Genomic DNA, 21564 nt, shown 5'->3' with positions numbered 1-21564 from the left:
GGACAAGACCAAGCTGCAGAAACACATACAAACAGCTTACCTGAAAAGGGAGGAGCTGATGGACCCCCAGACTGATAGCTGGGAAGCCAGCCTGGGACTGACTCAGGCCCCCCTGAATGTGGGTCTCGGCCAGAGGGACTGAGCAGTCTAAGGGACCTCAGACAGCGGAGCCAGGATGTATCCCTGGTGCACAGGGGGACCTTGTGAACACATCCCCCCATGGAGGGATAACTGCCTTGGCCTGGGGACAGAGGAGAAGCCCTAGTCCCTGCTTCACATGTCCTGTCAGATCTGCATGGTCCCAACTGGATGGCATTCCCCTACATATGGCATTGGGGTGGGGGGGATGGGAGGAGAGGGTGGTTAGAGTGCATGTGAGAGGGCAGAGAGGGTAAAAGTGAGGGAGAGAGGGAGGGAGGGAGGGCGGAGGGAGGGAGGGAGGGGGAACTGGGATCGACATGTAGAATGATGAATTAAATAAAAAAAAATTAAAAAAGAAAGAAAGAAAATGCCTCTATAAGATCAGGCTGTATAGCATTTTCATAATTAGTGATTGACAGTGAATGGACCCGTTCACTGTGTGGGGCCACTCCTAGAATGGTGGTCCTAGATTCTATAAGAAAGCAGGCCAAGCAAGCCATGAGGAGCAAGTTGGTAAGCAGCACTCCTTCACGGCCTCTGCATCAACTCTGCCACCAGGTTCTTGCCTTGGCTTTCTTTAATGGACTTTGACTTGAGATATGTGAATCAAATAAACCCTCTCCTCCCCAAGTTGCTTTGGTCATAGTGTTTCATCACAGCAATAGTATCCCTAAGACAGAAATGAAGGAAACAATTCACCCACACATGCCAAACCCCTTCCCCTTCAAATAAGTAACCTAGCTTTAAAATGTATAATACTGTTAATGACACCAATGGGAGGAATCTGTGCCCCAGATCTTGTCTTTGTCTTAACTATCACCTGTTCTATGTGGCCATCTGTTTTGTAAAGGTGCAGCAAAGATGACCGACCTAGACATGCCCTGAGCACCTACCATGTGGTAGGTGTGGTATCTAGGAAGAGGGCCTGTACCATGTTTCCAGTTAGCAGCAGAGGAAATGGGTTCCAAGTACAGCAAGTCCTGAAGCATGAGCAGTCTGAAGGCCTGGAGGCTGAATTTACACTGAGACAGAAACACCTCTTTTCTTCTAGGACCGCCTTGTGCTCTGGTGAGGTGACAAGGGCAGTCCCAAGGCAAGAGTGACAAGGTCAAGAGCCCACACCAACACTTTTCTCTGCCACAGTTTAACAGCTAATTCCTCCCACCAGACATAAGGATCCTAAATACCATTTTGGCCATTGTTAACCTTGTAGGTAATGACAGCATTCAGGTCTGAGTGAAAAGCACAGCAGCAGGGACAGATACATGGGCAGGTCTGTCGCAGGGGTGCCCAGGAAGAATCTGGACACTGCCATTTCCCAACAGTGGCATTCACGCATTCATTTATTAAGCTCACCACATTCACAAAGCACCTACTTTGAGGGACCAATCAAGGATGAATTTATGGGAATCCTGTTAGGATTGAAAGAGAGAGACACAGAAACACACTTAATGGAGTCCGAGGCCTAAGTGGCCTTCTTTCTAGTCAGAAGTGACAGTAGAAGCAAGGGCTCAGGTGTGAGGAGGGCCTTCGAGAAGCATGACAGAAATGCAGTGAGCCCAAACCCTTTGTATGGAGGTGATACATCTGTAAAGGAGGATGGCTTTTCTAGGGCACACAGGAGCCTACTGTATCCTGAACTAGTTTCTAGGGTTTTCCAGAACCATCCTGCAGCAGATAGAGGAAGGCCTTCTCAGCACCCCACAAGCCTGCATGACAAGAGCTCTGGGCCTGCCTAAGTGACCAGCTGCCAAACGGCCTTTTTCATCTGGATAAAGGATTCCAAAAGGATGCCCTTCTACCACTGCGGTAAAAGCAAAAAGGAGAAACTTCAAAACCCTTCAGCCTGACTCTGGTCAGCTAGACCATGGGACCACCCTGCCCTAGGGAGTGTAAATCTGTTCTTAAATAGATCAATGCATAAAGCTAAATGAAAACATCTCTAAGGTGCTTTGTTACACAAGGAGAAGGAATACATAAAGCAGTGCAGCAGATGACCAGGTGCTGAAATGAGCAAGCAGGGGACTTGGAAAGGTAAATCAGCTGGCAAATTCTCCTTCTCCTGCTCATGGGTCAGAAAATGAGGGTGCTGGGAGAGGGGAAGGTCTTGAGACCATCTTTTCTCTACTTCTTCTTACTACCCATCTGAATTCCTGTAAAACTACCACTGCGCTCTTTCTCTCTCCTCTCTCTCTCTTTCTCTGTGTGTGTGTGTGTGCACACGTGTGCACGCACATGCAATGCATGTTCATGTATGCATGAGTATGGAGATAAGAAGTCAATGTCATGGATTTTCCTCCATTTGCATTTATTTAAACCTGGAACTTATTGACTGGGTAGTGTATTTAAACCTGGAACTTATTGACTGGGTAGTGACCTGTAGGAACCCACCTGTCTCTGTGTCCCCAGAGCTAGATTCCAAGGCACAAGCTTCTGCGTCAGCTTTTTATGTGGTTATAAAGATCTGAACTCAGGTTCTCTGTGTGCATATCAAGCACTTTACTGACTGAGCCATCTCCTAATCCTCTAACAGCCTGAGATTGTAAATGTTATAGTTTGACTGTGAAAGAGCCTCACAGGAGAAAGGAGTCACTGGGTGGGAGTGGGCACTTCATGTTTCTAGCCTAGCCTTGCTCCTTCTTCATTACCTATGCCATGTAACCAGCCATCTCAAACTCACGCTACAGAGCCACAACCTCTCTTGTACTACCATAATCAACCATATCCCGTGAATCGGTGAGCACCAATAGATCTTTCTTCCTTTTGTTTGCTTCATCCAAGTTTTATTTTAGATTTATTTATTTTAATTTACATGAATGTTTTGCATAGATGCATGTTAAGTACACCATGTGCATGTCTGGTGTCCTCAAAGGTCAAAAGGCATCAGACTTCCTGGAACTGGAGCAAAAGAGGTTTGTAAATTACCATGTGGGTGTTGGGAACAAAATCTGGGTTCTCTGGAAGAACAACCAGTGCTCATAACCATTGAGCAACCTCCCTAGCCCAGTCAGGCATTTTAACAAAGTGAGGAGAAAAGTAACCCACATCATAAAATAGCATTTTTTTTAAGAGTCAAAAAAGGTTGTCATTTTTAACTGACAAATAAAACCCAGTCTCTAAAAGCAGACTCAGCCCTGCCACTTCTCACTGAGGAACAATGGGTAAGCCACTTCACTTCTGCTGTATGAGGGTCACAACTGGTGATAGTCAGGTCAGGTGCACACCACACATGGTCAGTGACCACCACTCCATTACTGCCGCTGCTCAGATTAGCTATTCACAATCTGTACAGGAGGCTTCACAATGAAAAAAGGGCTTCCCCCTCCACAGTGAGAATGAGGCACTGAAGCTGCTCTCTTTAAAAAATCATCGACAGCAACAGTGAGCACCTACTATTATTTCAACATTTACGATGACACTACCAAGGTTCAAATTGAGCCTATGCTAAAATGGGCCACTGCTCACTTCCTGTCTGTCCAGGTCCCCTCTCCAGCAAGCCCTGCAAGTCTGGAATACTCAGAGCTAGACACAGAAACAGGAGTATTTATAGGAGACAGAGCTTAGCATCTGATATCTAGACTCACCTTTAGTCATGGGGCTACAAAGGCATCAAGGGAAAGAGCCACTGACCTGATGGAGACACATGGTAACCCACCTAGGAGATAACAACATATGGCCACTCTCATCACCGAAAGAGAAAAGAGTTTGTGGGACTGCTGACAGGAAACAGTCCAACCAGAGCTATGCTATCAGTGAAATGATCTTGACCCAAAAGCAGGCTTAAGGAAAATGAAAGCAGGTGGAGCATGACAAACAGCTCTACCCAAAGATACCTAGTATTGTTCATAAACTAACTGCAGGGAAAAGAAAGATGAGGGAGGACTCAACAGAAGAGAAAGTAAGAGAAAAATCAAACCTTCAAAGAAAGCATAGTGGATGGTGAAGACTGACAAAAGAAGAAAGGGTTAATGATTTATTTCAGATGGATAAGATGGCCAGGCTCCAGAGACAAATCACCAGGATGGCTGCACAGCACATGAAGGTGCACTACTGAAACGTCTTCCTAAAATGGTTGGAATAATTGAGGTATATCTATCTTACCATCATTTTTAAACTATGAGACAGAAATCTAAGTGACAGTCAATGGATTACAATGTCTGGGCCTCAGATTTATCACAGATTTTTAAAGAGCCTATTTAAAATTGAGATATTTAGACATTTGAATCCTGATATTTGCTGCAGTAAAGGATTTAGTGGATATAAGAAGGGCATAGCATTTACTTTTTGACTTTTGGATAGATACAGTAATGTCCAGATATTAAATACTATTTAATATTTGACTCCCATACACAGAAGGAAGAAACAGGAAATGGTAAGTTGAAAGAGACCTGGCTATGGCTGGTGAAACCTGAACCTGGCAACAGTTACTTGAGAGTGCATATTATTTACCTGCTCATCTTTAAAGTGAAGATGAAGTTTTGATGTGCATGTGTGGATGGACCAGCATCCAAATTCCTACTGCATCATAGCTCTCAGTGGCATGATGCAGAAACAAAGTAAATGTTTGAAGGATACAATTGATCACAGGTGTTTAATAAGATACTGAATGACTGAGCCAAGGAAATGACCCAACTAAATCAGCAGTTCTCAACCAGGGGTGACTGGGGGAAACGAAATTACTACCCTCTATAGAATGAAAAGCTAGTCGGCCCAACAACAATTACGTGACCAAAAATGTCAACAGAGTGGGTGAAAAGCCCTATAATTCAGCCATATGGGACACCCCTAAAACCAAACTACTGAACAAAAACAAGCAAAAAAGAGGCAATGAAAAGATCCATACCAGCAGACCACATGGGTACAAGACATAAAACTGATCCTGCCACCTGACTGGATTGACCCCGCAGTGAGACTGTGGGTAACAGAGGCCTGATACCCATATTGAGGGTGGGCAGAGGCAGATGGCAAGGCTAGGCCCTGCTTGCTGGTGGGGAGCTCTTACAGGGCCTCGGAGGTCGATCAGCTCCTGCCTCATCTGAGACACCAGGGCTTCCTTGGCTACCAGAGCTCGGTGTAGACGCTCGTTGAACTCAATCAGCTCTCCATGCATCTCAGCCACCTGAAACAGACAAGCAGGGCACTATCAGACTCTTGTCCATGCTGAGCACAGCTTTTCTTCAGCCTCCTTCCTGCCAGGTTGTAGCAAGACACCAGCTGGACACCAGCTGGACACCAGCATGGAGTACCCAGCAGCATTCAACCCTTCATGAGCTAGGTGAGTCTTGACAGTCTATGGTCAGAAGATGACAGTGTTGAACCATTTCCAAACCTTAACACTTTTTTAACAAGAGTTGGTTTGTTTTGTAGTCTGCTAAGAAAAGTTCCAATTAAAAAAAAGAAAAGAAATTGCCTATCATCCATGAAACCCTAGGTTCAATACTTAGCAGTACAAAAATAAATTAACTAATAATTATGATGATGCCCCAGCTAGTGGTGCATTGGGAATCAATGCTATTTTACTCAGCGAGTCTTGATTTCAGGTGAGAAGAGGACAAGCTCTCCTAACCACAGTGACACAGACCTCAGCAGCACCACTGCTTCCGTCACTGTTGACCCTACATCAGAATAAATCTTTCCCCTGCTTTCTGTGAGCTTCAGGACAAAAGCTCTGAGAGGTATGTATATTGATTGATCCCACCTTACAGAAAGCAAACTCAGAACTCAGGAGCTTCAAGGACTTGGTCTAGACTATGAATGTTATGGGAATTTGGTCTGAACGCCAATTGTATGAGGCAGTTTTGCCCAATGGGCATGGTCTCTTCTGGAGATACATGACCCAGGGGGAAGAGTCACAAGCTCTCTTGGACAGTGTAGTTGGTGGCAGAGCCATAGCTTGGAACTTCCCCATCACTCTTTGGGAAGAAGGTTATGGCACCAGCAGCAGAGAGCTAGTCCCTCAGCGGGAATGGCGGAGCAGGTGGTGACATGACTCAGATTCCTCATTCTGTCTTGTAATCATTGTGAATAGATTTTGACATTAGTAAACAGTGACACAATCCCCAGACTTCCCTCTTTGTGTGAAGGTGATGAAGGGAATATCAGAGCCCTGGCTAGGCACTAGGATTCTGCAACTACACTAGCCCCCTCATGCAGCTGGTCAAAATGCTGTCCCTGAACCCTGCAGGAAAACCTGAAGCCTCACTCAGTTTGGCCACTGCCTCCTAACAGAATCCTCCCACAGCCTGAACTCACACAGCATTTACTACATGCTGGGATACATACAATAACACCAGGCTATTTGTTCCAAGTATTTAACATGACACATAAAAGATACTTCTAGAATGCCACCAGAGGGTGGGACAATGACAGAAGCTTCTGTTGGGGGTGGGAAGCCAGTGACCTGAATCTCAACTCAAGAAGCAAAAAGGAGCCCCCTCTTCATTACAAGCAAAATATACAGAAGGAAATACAGGATATTGAAATCCAAGGAGGGTTTCTTCCTATTCTTTCTGCTTTCCTTACATAAGCTTCTTAGTAATGAGCATCTTCCACTCAGCATTCTTTAACTAGGCTCTTTAAGGATTTGAAATGCCAAGAAACATAAGACCATGCCTGTATTTCTTCTTCCTGAGTGATCCATGATGGACTTAATTTTCAGTATGTATGTATGTATGTATGTATGTATGTATGTATGTATGTATGTATGTGTATCTATTGACTCTGACAATTCTGTACACTGAACATAGAACACACTCTGTTCAGCTGATGCTTCCATCTGCTTGCTCCGTGGATCCCTTTTTTATGGTGTCCTATGTCCCCAACGTGCCAACCTCACCAAGGATATGAAGCAGTGCATACAAATGGCACCAAAGGTGCCTTAAAAACGAATTTGTTAAGGAGTAAGGCTGGGTACATCACTGAGTCTTTCACCATCTCTTTGTTTGCAAGAGCCAAAGATGAATTCTCCCCACTTAACTTATTTTTCACAAAAACTTATGTTGATCTCAAATTCAACAAACACATACAGCATCACTAATAACACCTGGAGATCCTCCACATGGAAGTCATGTGACCTCCCAAACTATCCTCAAGACAAGCAGGAAGTTCACAGCTGATGCTCAGCTGCTAATTTGCTCCCACAGAATGCAGGCTTCAAACAGGTGCTACTGTCATTTCCTAGTGCGCAGCAGAGTTCTGTGGGTTTTGTTGTGTTTAGCTGTAAGAGTCAGAGTGCCACAACAATTTTCTATAAAAAATGCTTATAGCATCAAACCACCCAGGCTCCAGGGTGTTCACAGAACTGTCAAAACCCTGGATCCCTTTTGCAGTCACAACTGTGATTGACTGTATCTGACAAAGCTTACCAGAGGAACCACAAAGACAACACTTGACTGGAATAATTTCACCATGAGGCTCTGGTGCTCACAACATTAAAAACAGGCCATGAAGTCACCCTCTGGAATTGTGGCTGGGGGACAGCACCTTATTTACTGCAGACCAATGGAACTACAAGACTGGGTGGGGTTAAGAAAACAGATGCCCTCCAACCTACACCCTCAATCTGACAAGGTGCCCTTCTCATAGTCACATCACATATTCTCACCTGCTGCTTGATACCCTCAATGTCCAGCCTCAGGATAAAATCCACACACTCCCTCACTACATCTCTCACTCTTGGTCCTAGGTAACACACTGAGTCTGACAGTGTTCTCTGCCCGTGGCCATGCTGGGCTGTAGGAAATCATCCTATAGAGACAGAGAAAGGCCTATGCACCTGAGGCTAGTCCTCACAAAATAAAAGAGATGCAGACTGTCACCTAGCTGGGCCACAGTACAGATGTGAGGCAATGCCAGGTCACAGAATGAGTATGTTTGAGGCAGGGTAAATGCCCAGTAATTAAGATCCTCTTGATCCTGTCGGTCAAGAGACATGGAGGAGGGGTCAGAGAAGAAGGCCTGGAGAAGTCAGATGAGAAAATGCCACACACAGAAGGAACTGGAACAGCACTTTGGAGGCTCACTATTCCTCAAAGCAAGACTGACATATTGTTAACCACCTACTGGCATGATGGTCAGTGCTGAGGTAGGATGGGAGAAGAGACACATAATTGTCTCCTTTGATGTTTGGCCAGAATCAAGACAAGAGCTTCCTGGAAGATGTTGCTTTCAGAGCTTCAGCAAGCTGAGTTTTTCCCTCAAACTGAGCATGGAGGACAGGTCTTCAAATACAATGGGGCTATGAGGGAGCTATTAAATCTGTGAGGATCCCAGAGTTACCATGATTACCTACCAAATCTCAAAGGATTATAAATGAAAAAAAAAAAAAAAAAAAAAAAAAGGCCTCTGGAATCTCCTTTCAAAATATAAATCACGCCTTGCCCTCCTCCTTCAGACCTCAAATGAGGCTTCTTGGTTAAGAACAAGACAAACCTAAAATTTAGGTAGCAACTGATGCCTGTTCCCTGTGGGCTTGTCTGCAGTAACTGTTGGGAAAATTCTTGAGTTCTCCATGAAGAATGCATAGCACCTACCTAGTTAAAAACTCCGCCAGTGCCAGCTGCCCTAGGATATTCATATGCACAGCCTCTTAGAGGCTTTAGGAATCCAGTGCCCTTTCCTACAAGGTGGGTAGCCATTCCTTATAGCTAGGCCTTTGCATGGTGATAGGCCTGTGTCAGGGTCAGGTGACGTAGAACAGAGACTTGAACCCACATCTTAGTGGCCTTAGCAGCGATTTGTGCTCAAATATTTGAAGTGTAATAGAAGCTAACCCCTTTTGTGGTTAAGGAAGGTGAGTTTTTCTTGCATGGTAAACACTAGTAGCCCATGACCCAGCTAATCATAGTTACCTGGTAGGTTCTATTCTGAGAAATGTAGATTTATGACTCCTGAAATCCCAATTGAAATGGGGGGACCTAGCATGAGCTATACAGTTTACCTGACAGAGGCCTCCGAGAAACAGGTTTCATAACTGTCACTACCCTGTCTGAACTGTTGCCAACAGGTCCCCAGTGTTGACCCTCATGCTTCATGATGCAGCCATACAGGGAATCTGCAAGCCAGTCTTAAGAAAAGGTGACAAGCAGCCTCTCATCAGCCCAAAGGACATCAGTTCCTGCCAGTGAGCAAAGTCCAAGGATCCAGAAACAATACTAAAACAGCAGTTAATGCTGACACCAAAAACAGGCAGGAGCTACAGCCCTGTGCTGAGCTCAGGGCCATTGCCTCAAGAGAACTCAAGAGGCTCTGTGCAACCACATGGGTCTACAGTAGACACAGAACCATCTTTCCAGATTGCTGGACAGCCTACAGCACAGCAGATTCCAATTCTATAGCTCCAATATAGAGCCACCTGGCCCCTCCCTAGCTGTGACCTTGGGCAGCTTACTTTCTCCTCATTGGGATTCAGTTTCTCATCTGTAAAACAGAGGAAATAACAACACAAACTTGAAAAGGCCCAAAAGGTGTTAATCAGTTAATGTTCCAGAAAACTACACTGGGGTGGGGGTAAGGAGTGGGGTAGAGGTTACTTCCTAACTGCAGGCTGTTGCTTTTGCTATCATCAGACAGATGTCCAGCAGTGTTAGCCAGCAGCACCCTGGTTCTATAGGGCCAATGCCCTCAATCTTTCTTAGATCTGCTCTTCTCCTCCACCCATTGCCAGACCTTTTGAAAGGAGAGTCCAGGCAAGGCTTAAACAGAACCTAAAGTTGGCTCATTTGCTCTGCATTTGTGGAATCTTTGGACTTTAATCTTTAGAATGAGCTAAATGCCATGAATGGGCTGTTTTGCTGAGTAGAGTAGCCAGTTAAAGGGCAGCATGGTGCTGGACATGGCTGAGACAGATGCCCAGGGAGCATCTGCAATTGACAGCAACCCCACCTCCCCCCACCCTTCCTGAGCCACCTGACCCTCAGGCTGGAAAAGGCTTTCCATTCTGGAGAAGAAGTGAGGCCCTGCAGAGTTGCCAACCATCCCAGGATCCTCAGAAATCAATAGCTGCTTTTTGTGAGCAAGCCTAAAACAACTGGCAGGGCTTTCAAAAAGTCCAGACAAGGCTTTTAAAGTAATTCCTGACTTTACTGCAAGTCACAGGACTCGCAGAATGCAGTATTTATACTTGTAATGGGTTCTGATTACCACCACTGTGTGGAGCCAGGTAAACTGTTGCTGAATTAACAAAAGGGTGCTCCTTCCCCTCCACTGGCCCTCCCATAACTGCTCCAGTGAGAATACACATTGCAAGGGCTTAGAGTCATCAGATGCAATCAAAAGTAAGGCCCATGTGGCTGGGCCATCTCTGTGCTCTGTATCAGGACTGTCAACAGACTAGGAGGCACACTGTCTACTGACATGTGTGATGGCTTGGCTACCCAGCACAGTGTGTGTCTTGGGGTTCACTATTGCAGAAATTCCAGTATGGTCAAAGACCTCAGGTCTCTGCCCTGTAAAACAGGAGCAGCACTAGCACCCAGTGTAATGTCTGAAGCCTCAGAACCCAGGCAGAAAGGACTACCACCAAAACATTTCTTATGCACATAATAGCCTCTATTGATCCTGCCATGTTCAACATATAGCAAATGCTACAAAATGAGCAGCTGTTGTTACTGAGGAGTCATTTAGGAAAGGATAGATAGATAGATAGATAGATAGATAGATAGATAGATAGATGGATGGATGGATGGGTGGATGGGTGGGTGGGTGGGTGGGTGGGTGGGTGGGTGGATGGATACATAGAAAGATGGATGGATAGGTAGGTGAATGTGTAGATAGATGAGTAGATGGATAGGAGGGTGGGTACATGGACGGATGGGTGATGGGTTATGTTATTCTATATATGTTTCTCTTATTGGTTGATGAATAAAACACTAACTGGCCAGGCATGAAGATAGGCAGGGCTAGGAGACCAGGAGAATTCTGGTAAGTATAGGAGGCCAGAGTCGCAATGCTGCCAGAGGAGAAACGCCATGTTGGCATTACTGGGTAAGCCACAGCCTCATGGCAATACATACATTGATAGAAATAGGTTAATAATTAATCAGTAAGAAACTCTAGTCAATGGCCAACAATTTCATAATTAATATAAGTTCTGTGTGTTCATTTGGGGCTGATACAGCAGTGGGACCAGGCTGGCAGGATAGAATGCTCACTATAAATGGGTAGATGAATGACTAGACAGGTAGATGAATGGATGGATGGGTAAATGTATAAGTAGATGGGCAGAGAGATGGGGAGATGGATGGATGGGGAGATGGGGAGATGGATGGGTAGATGGGTGATTGGGTGGGTGGATAAAGCTTGGAGGGAAATAAACTGCAATTTGAGTGGAGCTTCGCTAAGTGGGGAAGGCTTCAGGGAGTTGCACAGATGCAGGCCCCTTCTCATCTGGTTGGCAGCAACCTTCCCCTTAATTGGAATGTATCCTACCCCTCCTCCCACTTGCTTCCTTGTGCTTCAATATCAGACCAAGAAAATTAACGAGAAACTATTGAAGGACTTCTGAACTTTGAATCATGAAGAAGTCTGAATATGAGCAGAACAGTGTACCTCTGTATGCTCAGTTCTCAGAGATGCTCAACTCTAGTTCTCTTCAACCTAAGGCTTATCCCATCCCCACCACTGTTTACTCTGAAGCAAACTACTGATGCCATTTCATCGACTTTGTCGACATTTTCCAAAGGCTTTGAGCAGAGGAGGACTTGAGCAATCAGTGTGGGCTTTAGGAAGTGGCCATGTTGTTCTTTCTTTTTCATCTACATTCTGTGGGTAAAATTTAAAGAGGCAGATCCAGAAACTCTTCACATCCACCTCCTTGCAGTGTAATGCCCAATGCAATATACTGCTCTATTTTGGGATCATCTCTTCATTCACTAATTCAGCCAGGAATCCATGGATCTTCATTCAACAAACATCTACTAAGACAATGTATGCTAAGCATTGTTATTAGTGTCAGTTGATAAGAGCCTAACTTAGAGTGTTGGCATGCACGGTAGTCAAGGCATTGCAGAAGCTCTAAGGTCTCTGGAAGCACTGAGAGAAGTTCCCACCTAGTATGGATTCATGGGAAGTGTCCAGGGGAAGTGACAATAAACTGAGGCTTGAGGGCAGGACTAGGGCTGCCCTAGAGACATAGGTTTAACTCCAGACCACTCCTCAACATGCCTCCTACCCACTCTCTTCCCATAAGGCATGGGTTCCAGCCTGCTAATAGGGTTTTAAGTCAGGTGTATGATGAGTTCAGAGCAGATAGACCCACAGACAGCTGATTATTATTCCAGGGAATAAGTTGTCAGACCCAGAATGTTATATAAGATGCACATGGAACACTGGCTCCTGGGTTCCAAGACTTCTCCAGAAAAGATTTCAACCTTGAGTGCTGCTTACATATTAATTTTGCAGGATGCTGGAAAGCTCAGGCTCTTTATAAAAAGAAGCAAACGTTAAATTTTGTGGCTCTTTGTCAGATTCAACTGTCTTCCAGAAACCAGAAGAGGCTGCTGTACATTTTTAATCATATTTCTTTGGAAGGAATACAGAGACCTCCTGAATATTTCAAACATGGCTCAATAAATTAGGCCTAAGTTTCAAAGGAGAGACACTAAATGAAAAATATTGACTTTAATGAACATCAACACTGCTTTTCTCCCTTGAGATTTCCTTTTTCATACCAAACAATGCTCATGTAAACCTGAGAAGGGCCCACTAATGGGAACAAGGCTTCCCCCTGTAGAGAAGGGGGCAAGGTTATTTGTGTAACTTGTAATTTGTGAACACAAATACTCAAACACAACTGCAGCTGTGCACACCACACTCGAATGTACACAGTGGCATGGACACTGCTTCAGAGGATTAACTGGGAGCTGGATGACTCCATCTAGCAGTCACATGCTGAATGCCCTTTGTGTACCTCAATTTCCACATCTATCTAATGGTACCATGTGCCCAGTCAAATGGCAGAGTTGTCATTAGCATTAAGTGAGTTCATATTGAACTAAGGCTCCAGAAACAAGAGCACAATTTTCCCTTTTACATCTACAATAAAAGCAACAGCCACATTTCTCACACTTCCTCAAGCTCCACAGTCCTCACATTGGAATGGGGTGGGCTGGTTTTACAAAGAAAGAGCCAACATGAATTTAAAGGCAGACACCTGGGTCTCAAACAGGAAACATGTGCCCAAGAGCAGCTGTTATTTCTGTCTATGCGTGGACATGAAGAGTTCAATGAATATGCACAGTGCACAGTGTTGGAACATGGTCCAAGAATGGAGTCATGTGAGCAGAGATTTCTAAGTGCCTGTAAAAACAAGAGTCTTCTGACCTCAGTTTCTTCAAGAAACAGAATTTGTTCTTGGGATGTATTCTGTGCTCCTCACAGGTGTAGTGGATAGGGGTGAGTTTACTTCAGCTGTTGCTATTCATAGGATTCTAAAGAAAAACATTTTTGCCATGTGTAGGTTGTTCTTGTAATTGTATACTTTACTCAGGTGACTCTTTTTAACCCTCAGAATATAAATTGTCTAATGTTCTGAATAAAGTTGGCTATTGCATGAGACTTTAATCCACCTTATTTTTAGGCTCCATTCTCCCAGGCAACTGCCAATTAGAGTGATAAACAAGCCCTGCCACAAACCAGGAACCTGATGTAGCTATGAGATAAGAGAGCATAGTGGGTCAGAAACCAGGGAAGGCTTTGCTTTATGCTGAGTGTGTGCTTCATTTTTAAAGAGAGGAGGAACACAAGTATAATCCCTGTTTCCCAGAAGGAACTTTAGACGAAGACGTAAGGACCAAGTCAAAAGATTATAAAGAAGGGGGAAAGATCCCCATTCTATTTTGGGTCACTTGGTCATTAATTCAGACTGTTACAAAAATGCTTAAGGAAGACAGAGTAGGATGTTAATTATGAGAAAGAGATGGCTAATTCCTTGCATGAATATAAGCTAGATGATCAAACCTTAAAATAGGTAAAAGAGGCAAAAAAAAAAAAAAAAAAAAAAAAACAGGTGAGGACATGGAAACACACACACATACCACACTGTTCAGGCATAATCGATGGCATTCCCTCAGCTCGCTTACTTGAGCCTCCTTTAGATATGTATACTCCATTGCCTGAAAATGACCCTGAAGCATGAGGTGAGGAATTTGATAATCAATCTAATCTTGAATCCTTTCCAGTTTTTGATGAGGACTTAGGAGAGCATATGAAAAAGCTAACTTTACAACCTAGACAAACGAGGGTACAGTAGGGAAATGGATTTCATTTAGCAATTCCTCCCTGGCCTCATGAGCTGCGCTTAGTATTTCCAGTGCAATTTCAACAAAATCAATATGTTTATAGGCACCAACCAATCCATTTAAGACTCTAGGAGAAGAGACAGTGGACAGCCCTTGCATTTTATCTTGAGAGACAAGAAAATAACTACAGCTATTTGAAGCCACATTAAAGAAGCATTTGTGTATCATGTGGCTCCTTCGCAGCATTTAAAGTTACTTATTTCCCCCACTAAATTGTCTCCTACAGGTATCATAGCACAAAAGGACAAGCCTTTGAAATGGATATATTCACATCCTAAGAGTCATAAAATACCGTTTACCTTATTCTTCTTGCTTAATTAGTAAATGGGGGGGGGACCCAATGTGAACAATTAAATGCATCTGATCCTTGCTGTATTATATTAATTATCCCTAATTAAAAATCACTTTTAGTTTTAGAGTATTACAGAACTCTGTCGACTTCCAAATTACACTCACAGATTACTATGGGAGGATAAGATATCATTTACCCCATTGTAAGCTATGAGAGTTTCTCATACTAATTGAATTTGTGATCACAAAAATTGCCCAATCATGTCCTATTCCACAGGCAGATAATTTATTGATGGCTCATCTAATGGTGTAGGAGGGATTCGTAGTTCAGGTATTCATTAATCAATTAATACTCCCTTTTCCTCAGCCCAACAGGTGGAACTGGCTGTTTTGATTCTTCTATTACAGTTAATTCATAAACCCTTAAATATCATTTCAGATTCTGCTTATGTTGAAGGATTATTTCTAGCAAGAGATTCATGGGTGCATATTCTAACCTCTAGTTTTATTGCAGATGGAAATAAGCAAGCTGGTGCATTAGCCTGCCCAATTTTAACATCCTCAAAGAAAATTTGTAAGGGGGTATGCACTGTCATTGCTGATAGATCTTTCTGGTTCATCCAGCCCAGGGATATTAAGTATAATGGCAGAGGTTGAGGAAACACTGGAAGTCACCAGAAAGATAGAAAACCTCCAAATAAAGGACAAAAGGAGATATGGACCATATCACCAGAAGGCAAGTCTGCCAAGCCCAGGTAGACCCTGTGCACCAAGGGAGAAGATATTCTACTAATGGATTCTGTGTTTATGAATGGATCTTGGGACCATAAAGGCTCATTCATCATCTGGAGAAGGGACTAATTAATTTTTCCTTGGGATTTAAATCACTTCCTATTTGTATAGGGCATCATACCATTTGTATTCCTATTAAAGCCAAATATGGGATTATATCTACAAGAGACCAGAACTACTAACCATACAACTCTCTTTTTAAGCTGTCCTCTAGATTTTTCTGATCAATATAATAATGTAAACAGAAGTACTGGACATAGTTTGGGTCCTCGTTCTTGGTGGCAAAATATTACATATAAAGCTTTCTAATATAATTTGCTTGCTTATAGGATACTCATGCATGAAATGAAAACTAGATTAAGCTACCACTCTAAATATCCTGCTATTTTAGGGGGGGGGAGATGTTGGAACACAGTCCAAGAACAGAGTCTGCATGAAGAGATTTGGGTGCTTGTGAGAAAACGCCAAGAAAACAAGACAAGAATCTTGTGCCCTCAGTTATTTCAAAAATTGTTTTTGAATTGTTCTTGGGTTATACTTTTGTACCCTTCCCAAGTATAGCAGGAAAGAGAGTGTTTGCTTTAGATTATTCATTACAACTCTTGTAATTTGTTTATATGCCATTATGGAAGAACATTATTCTGCCATGTGCAGCTCGTCCTTGTGGCTGTATACTTTACTCTCAGAGTACAAACTGTCTAATCATCTGAATAAAATTGACTAGTAGTGTATGGGGCTTTAATCTACCTAATTTTTAGGCTCCATTCTCCCAAATTCTGCTGCTGCCTTTAGAGCGGTAAACAGAACAGCAAACACAGATTTAATCAAGAAGCATTTTTTTTAAATGCTAAAAGCAGACAATCAACAGAATTCCACAATGGGCCGCTTCCACAATGAGTGATCTACACCCAGGGAGTGATCTACATCCAGTGATGCTCTACACCCAGGGAATGATCTATACCCAAAGATGATGTACTCCCAGAAACGATATACACCCAGAGATGATGCACACCCAGAGATGATGTACACCCTGAGATGATCTACACCTAGTAGGTAGAAGCACCCTTTTCTCAAGAAGCAAGAGGAGAAAGCTGGACCACAGGCAGTAAAATATTTCTATAGTCAGCTAGACAGTCCTGCTGCCCAGACCCCACTGAGCTATTCCTGATGCTGCCTGCTGCTCACCCCCCCAGTCATCTGCATCATGAAATCTCAACTCAGCCTGGCTCAGTCAGCTGCTTGTGACAGGGCTGAAGGTATTTTCCTCCCATCTTCCGAGAGAACAATACTAGTCATACATCGTTAGCTGTTTCTACAGGTCTGTCTCCCATGAGGCAGGGCCTGGTGCAGGCCAGGGCTGAAGGGGTATTCAACACTGGTGCCATGAGTGCTCAGAACTCACTGACAATGGAGGGAGAGGCCAGGCGCCACAGGCAACATGAAAAGATCAGAACAGAGAAACCCCTCAGCCTCGTCAGTTCCAGGATGCTCTGCCACACAAAACATAAAGCATTGTACACTTATTTCATTGGCTCACAGCAACTTACTTGGGGGGGATTTTAAAATGAACACTGATGAGGCATTCTGACCCTAAGGCTTTTTTCTTTTTTTATTTAAGTATTTTTTTTATTTTACATGTCCGATCCCAGTTCCCTCTCCCGCCATCCCTCCCTCTTACCCTCTCTCCCCCCCTCACATGCACCCTGACCACCCTCCCCTCCCATCCCCCACCCCCATTCCACATGTAGGGCTATGCTATCCAGGTGGGGTCATGTAGATCTGTCATTTGAAGTAGTAGGGACTAGGACTTTTCTCCTGTCTCTAGGTTAAGGAAGTTATCCCTCCATGGGGGATGTGTCTGCAAGGTCATTTTGTACACCAGGGATACATCCTGGTTCCACTGTCGGAGGTCCCTCAGACTGCCCAGGAATTCTAACTGAGATCCATGTTCAGGGGGGCTGAGTCAGCCCCATGGTAGATTCCCAGCTATCACTCTGGGGGGCCCATTAACTCCTCCTTGTTCAGGTCAGCTGTCTCTATGTGTTTCTGCAACCTGGTCTTGGGAAGGGACAAGTCCCCCAGAGCACATGGGAAGTGGGGGGGCAGTGAATGGAGAGAGAACTAGGAGAAAGAGAAGGGAAGGAGAGGAGAGAGAGAGAGAGAGAGAGAGAGAGAGAGAGAGAGAGAGAGAGAGAGAGAGAACGAGAACATAAAAGAGGGAGCCATTATTGGTTTGAAGAGAAAACTGAACCTAAAGAAAGGTCTAGAGACCTACAAGACTGTAGCCAACTAACAATTCAGGCAACCATGGAACGGCTACCATAAATGCCCTTCCCTGAGAGTGACATCAACAACTAACTTATCCACCATAATAGAACCCTCATCTAGAATCTGTTGGAAACAGAAGCAAACACCCATAAATAAACACTGAGTTGAACTAGAATCCACTTGCAGAGAGAGAGCACAAGACCCTAAGACTTTTTTCAAAGGGGAAAAAAAGACCGTGTGTGGAAAAAGAAGGACACAAGCTTTGAAGGCAAGTGGGTCTCATGGGGGCCCTCCTCCCTCAATCCCAACTTCAAGACCCGACAGCTGGCTAAATTTCCTGAACCTCCTGTTCCATTTTGAAAATGAGGGTGGTGGTGTTCATGCCAGGGAGGATGGTGGTGTCTATGCCAGGGAGGGGCTCCTGCCCCATGAAAAAGAGATTACGTACCATGCATGTGAACTTCTAGGGACACTACCTAGAATGCAGTCTCTGGGGTGGGGTGGGGGTAGGTGAGAAGAAATGCAACAGTGGCAATTAAGGGACACAGCAGCAGTAGCCAACCATGCCGTCACTTGGCTACCTTAACATGTGGCATAGACAGGGTTAGCTCTTGAGCCAGTGGGATGTTTTTCAGCAGAGGCAACTAGAAATTTTATTTAAGACAGTCTTTTGAGCTTCTCTGAGCTCAGAGAGATGTACCACCACCACCCAGTGTCTCAGACTTGACCCAGTCCCACCATATCACTGAGCACCATCAAAACCCTTTCCTCCACAGCTCTCTACATCCCCTTCTGGTGGGCAAGAACAGCTTGCCTTCAACTCCTATGGAATACACATCTGCTGCGGAATGGCTTCTATTACCATCTTGCACCCCTTCTCATGCTCATCACCCTGTGACTCCCTGAAATAAGGGGTGCCAACACTCCTCACCTCAGTGTGAACCCCAGATCCTCACCATGACTCCCAGTGTACAAGCCCATGCAAGACCAGCTCCAGCTCAACACAGATGCAAAGCTCCAAGCCAGGAATAGTGACACACACTTGTAACCCCAGCATTCCAGAGGAGGACAATAGGTTCAAGGCCAGCCTAGATGCACAGCAAGACTCAAAACTGAAATGAAACAAAAGCAAAACTCCCAATGGCAGCATTCAGGACAAGCCTCATAAGGCAGTGAACCTCATCATCACAGGCTCTTGTATGCAGGCTAAGCTCTGCCAACCTTCCTGAGCAGAATCCACCCTGTTGTTCCATCCTTTCTTGGCTTTTGCACCTTCATGTTCCATTCCATCTGCACAAATGTCTTTGCTTTCCTCTTGCACATGCCTGTGCCTGGGTGTTCTCTTCAGAGGGGCCTCCCCAAAAACCCTCACTGAGGAAGATTTCCCAGCACTAGGTTGTATTCACCCAAAGCATCTTCTCCCTGCCTGTTGGGGAAGCCTCTGCTAAAATAACACAGTGACCCCATTTCCTGATGTGCATTCCCCCCACCCCTGAATGTGGGCTGAACCTTTCCCCATCACTTCTAGCCCAGTGAGAAATGGCAAAGGCACCAAGATGCTTTTGCTTAGATTGGACTGTAATGGATTCCCTTCTTCCTCTCATGGGCTTTACTTGCTTGCCAGCTCTGTTGTGAGTTATCCTGTGTCAAGGAATCAAGGCCCAGGGAAGCCTGGCATTTCTATACTATTACAATATATGTTGGTTTGACCGTCTTGTCAAAGTCACCAATATGACGACAGGATATTGTCTGAAAGCTCTTTTTTAAAAAAGAGATGTCTTAAACAGAAATAGGTAACCAATTCACGTTGACTAACTTACTTGTTTCTACAAGTGTGGTATACACACACACACACACACACACACACACACACACACACACACACACACACACCTGGCTTGGCAGAAGAGCTAAGTATTTAACTTATGAAATTGGGGGGAGCATTAGCTGAGCCAGTAGGCCTTTCCCTCCCACCCAACCCTCTTTAAAGTCAATCATGGCCAGAAACCATTTATGAGACAATCTCCTCAAGATGCTCTTCACTGGGATATCACATACCAATGAGACAATGTCCTAAGCCAGCCACTAAGAAGAACTGACAGTTGATAGGCACATCACTCTAGTTTTTGTTCTGAGAACAGAGTACAGTGTTTCACACAAGCTAGGCAAGCACTCTACCACTGAGCTACTCCTTAGCCCATGCCCACCATACTCTGGACACACCTACACTAGCTGTACCAAGGACTTTCACCTAATCCTCTCATAGTTAAGCAGGAAAGTCTAGCTCTTCCCCACTTCATAGACAAAGAAACTAAGGCCCACAGAACTAGTGTGACAGGGCAGAATCACACATCCAGTCAGACTGACAGCCAGATGCAACTGCTTCCAAAAGCAGGAGCTTCCCCACCCAATCCAAGCCAGAGATAACATACATCAGCAGGGGTCAGGGCGCCTGTGCAGATGTCCCTCTCCTGAGGCATTTATTCTGGGGACAGAACTAGCACATGACTCAGTATTGACAGAGGAATACATACATATGCTGCTTTGCAAATTTAGCCAGAGAGCCACAATAAAATATGTCTTTAAAGCAACTCGTGAAAACAGAATGCTTAACGTTTTAGTTTCAGATGTCAAAAAGGGAATGGAGATCCAGGCAAGGGTGGGTAGAGATAAAGTGGGCTGGAAAAGGTCTCACCCCACTCCATCCTTGGTGCTGAGCTCAGGATGAGTAGGGAGTTAGAAAGACATGCAACTCACTTTCAACCAAGGTCCTTGCTGGAAGGGCAGGTGTTGTCACTTCAGGTAATTTACTGAACCAGATGAACTGTCCATCTTCTTAGCTACAAAGGCAGGGAAGAGCATCTCAAACTGGTAGGTGAGGGCCTAAGGGCAATGGCTGCGGGCAAAGAAATCTTCATGGGCCAAACACAAGTCTAGAGCAGATACTAGTCAGTGAGCTGATATGGAAGACATGGCTTTACAATGGAGAAATCACTGGAAAGTCTGTCACATGTCTACCAAAACACACACACACACACCATACACATACCATATATACATACATACCACACACACACCATACACATACACCATACACATACCATATACCAACACACACACCATACACACTTCACACCATACAAAATTCACACTACACATGACACACCATAAAGTCTATATATACATCACAGTACACATCCACCATAAACACTATATACACATTACACTACACACACACCATACACACATATTCATATATGCCACACACACATATCACACACATCAGAGAGAGAGAGAGAGAGAGAGAGAGAGAGAGAGAGAGAGAGAGAGAACCTCTAACTTTCCCACAAACCTCCCTGTAGTGGTTCCCACAGCACTTACTCGTTTCCTTAACAATAAAACCTACTCTTACCTTTAAAAGGTCTGGAAACTCATACGTTAAAAGATAGATTTAACTATATAAAAATGTTATTACGGAAAGCAACAACGGACAGAATCACTCATCCAGTGGTGACTTCACAAGCACATGGCCAGTCCAGTCACATAAGGTCACACACCAGAACAACAGGCCTAGTACCTAAGTTCAGTACTCTGTACCCATTATCTTGAACTTGCTTGGCAATTTGTGAGCAAAGTATGGGACAGGAGAGACAGATGTGATCAGAGGTGACAATGTTCTTGCCTGTGACTCCACAATGCTGTGTCACCCTCTGCCTCTGGCAAGGTACTTTCCTGTGTCATTCCATAGACTAGGTCCTCTTTCAAGACTAGGGGT

At 44.4% G+C, this 21564-nt stretch overlaps 1 protein-coding gene across 2 annotated transcripts in view; it reads right to left on the bottom strand.

Annotated features, from left to right (window-relative positions):
• The window catches only part of Snx29 (sorting nexin 29), a 392572-nt gene that overhangs the window by 115596 nt on the left and 255412 nt on the right, over nt 1-21564 (bottom strand). For both annotated transcript variants that reach the window (XM_051181423.1, XM_051181424.1), the window contains one exon: nt 5144-5260. In XM_051181423.1, the coding sequence (XP_051037380.1) occupies nt 5144-5260 (117 nt within the window). The remainder of the gene's footprint in view (nt 1-5143; nt 5261-21564) is intronic.

The sequence above is a fragment of the Phodopus roborovskii genome, unplaced genomic scaffold (genome assembly GCF_943737965.1).
Source record: "Phodopus roborovskii unplaced genomic scaffold, PHOROB, whole genome shotgun sequence".
In the NCBI taxonomy this organism is placed as follows: domain Eukaryota; kingdom Metazoa; phylum Chordata; class Mammalia; order Rodentia; family Cricetidae; genus Phodopus; species Phodopus roborovskii.
The sequence above is the reverse complement of the archived record's forward strand: the minus strand, read 5'-3'. Positions and strand labels throughout refer to the sequence as shown.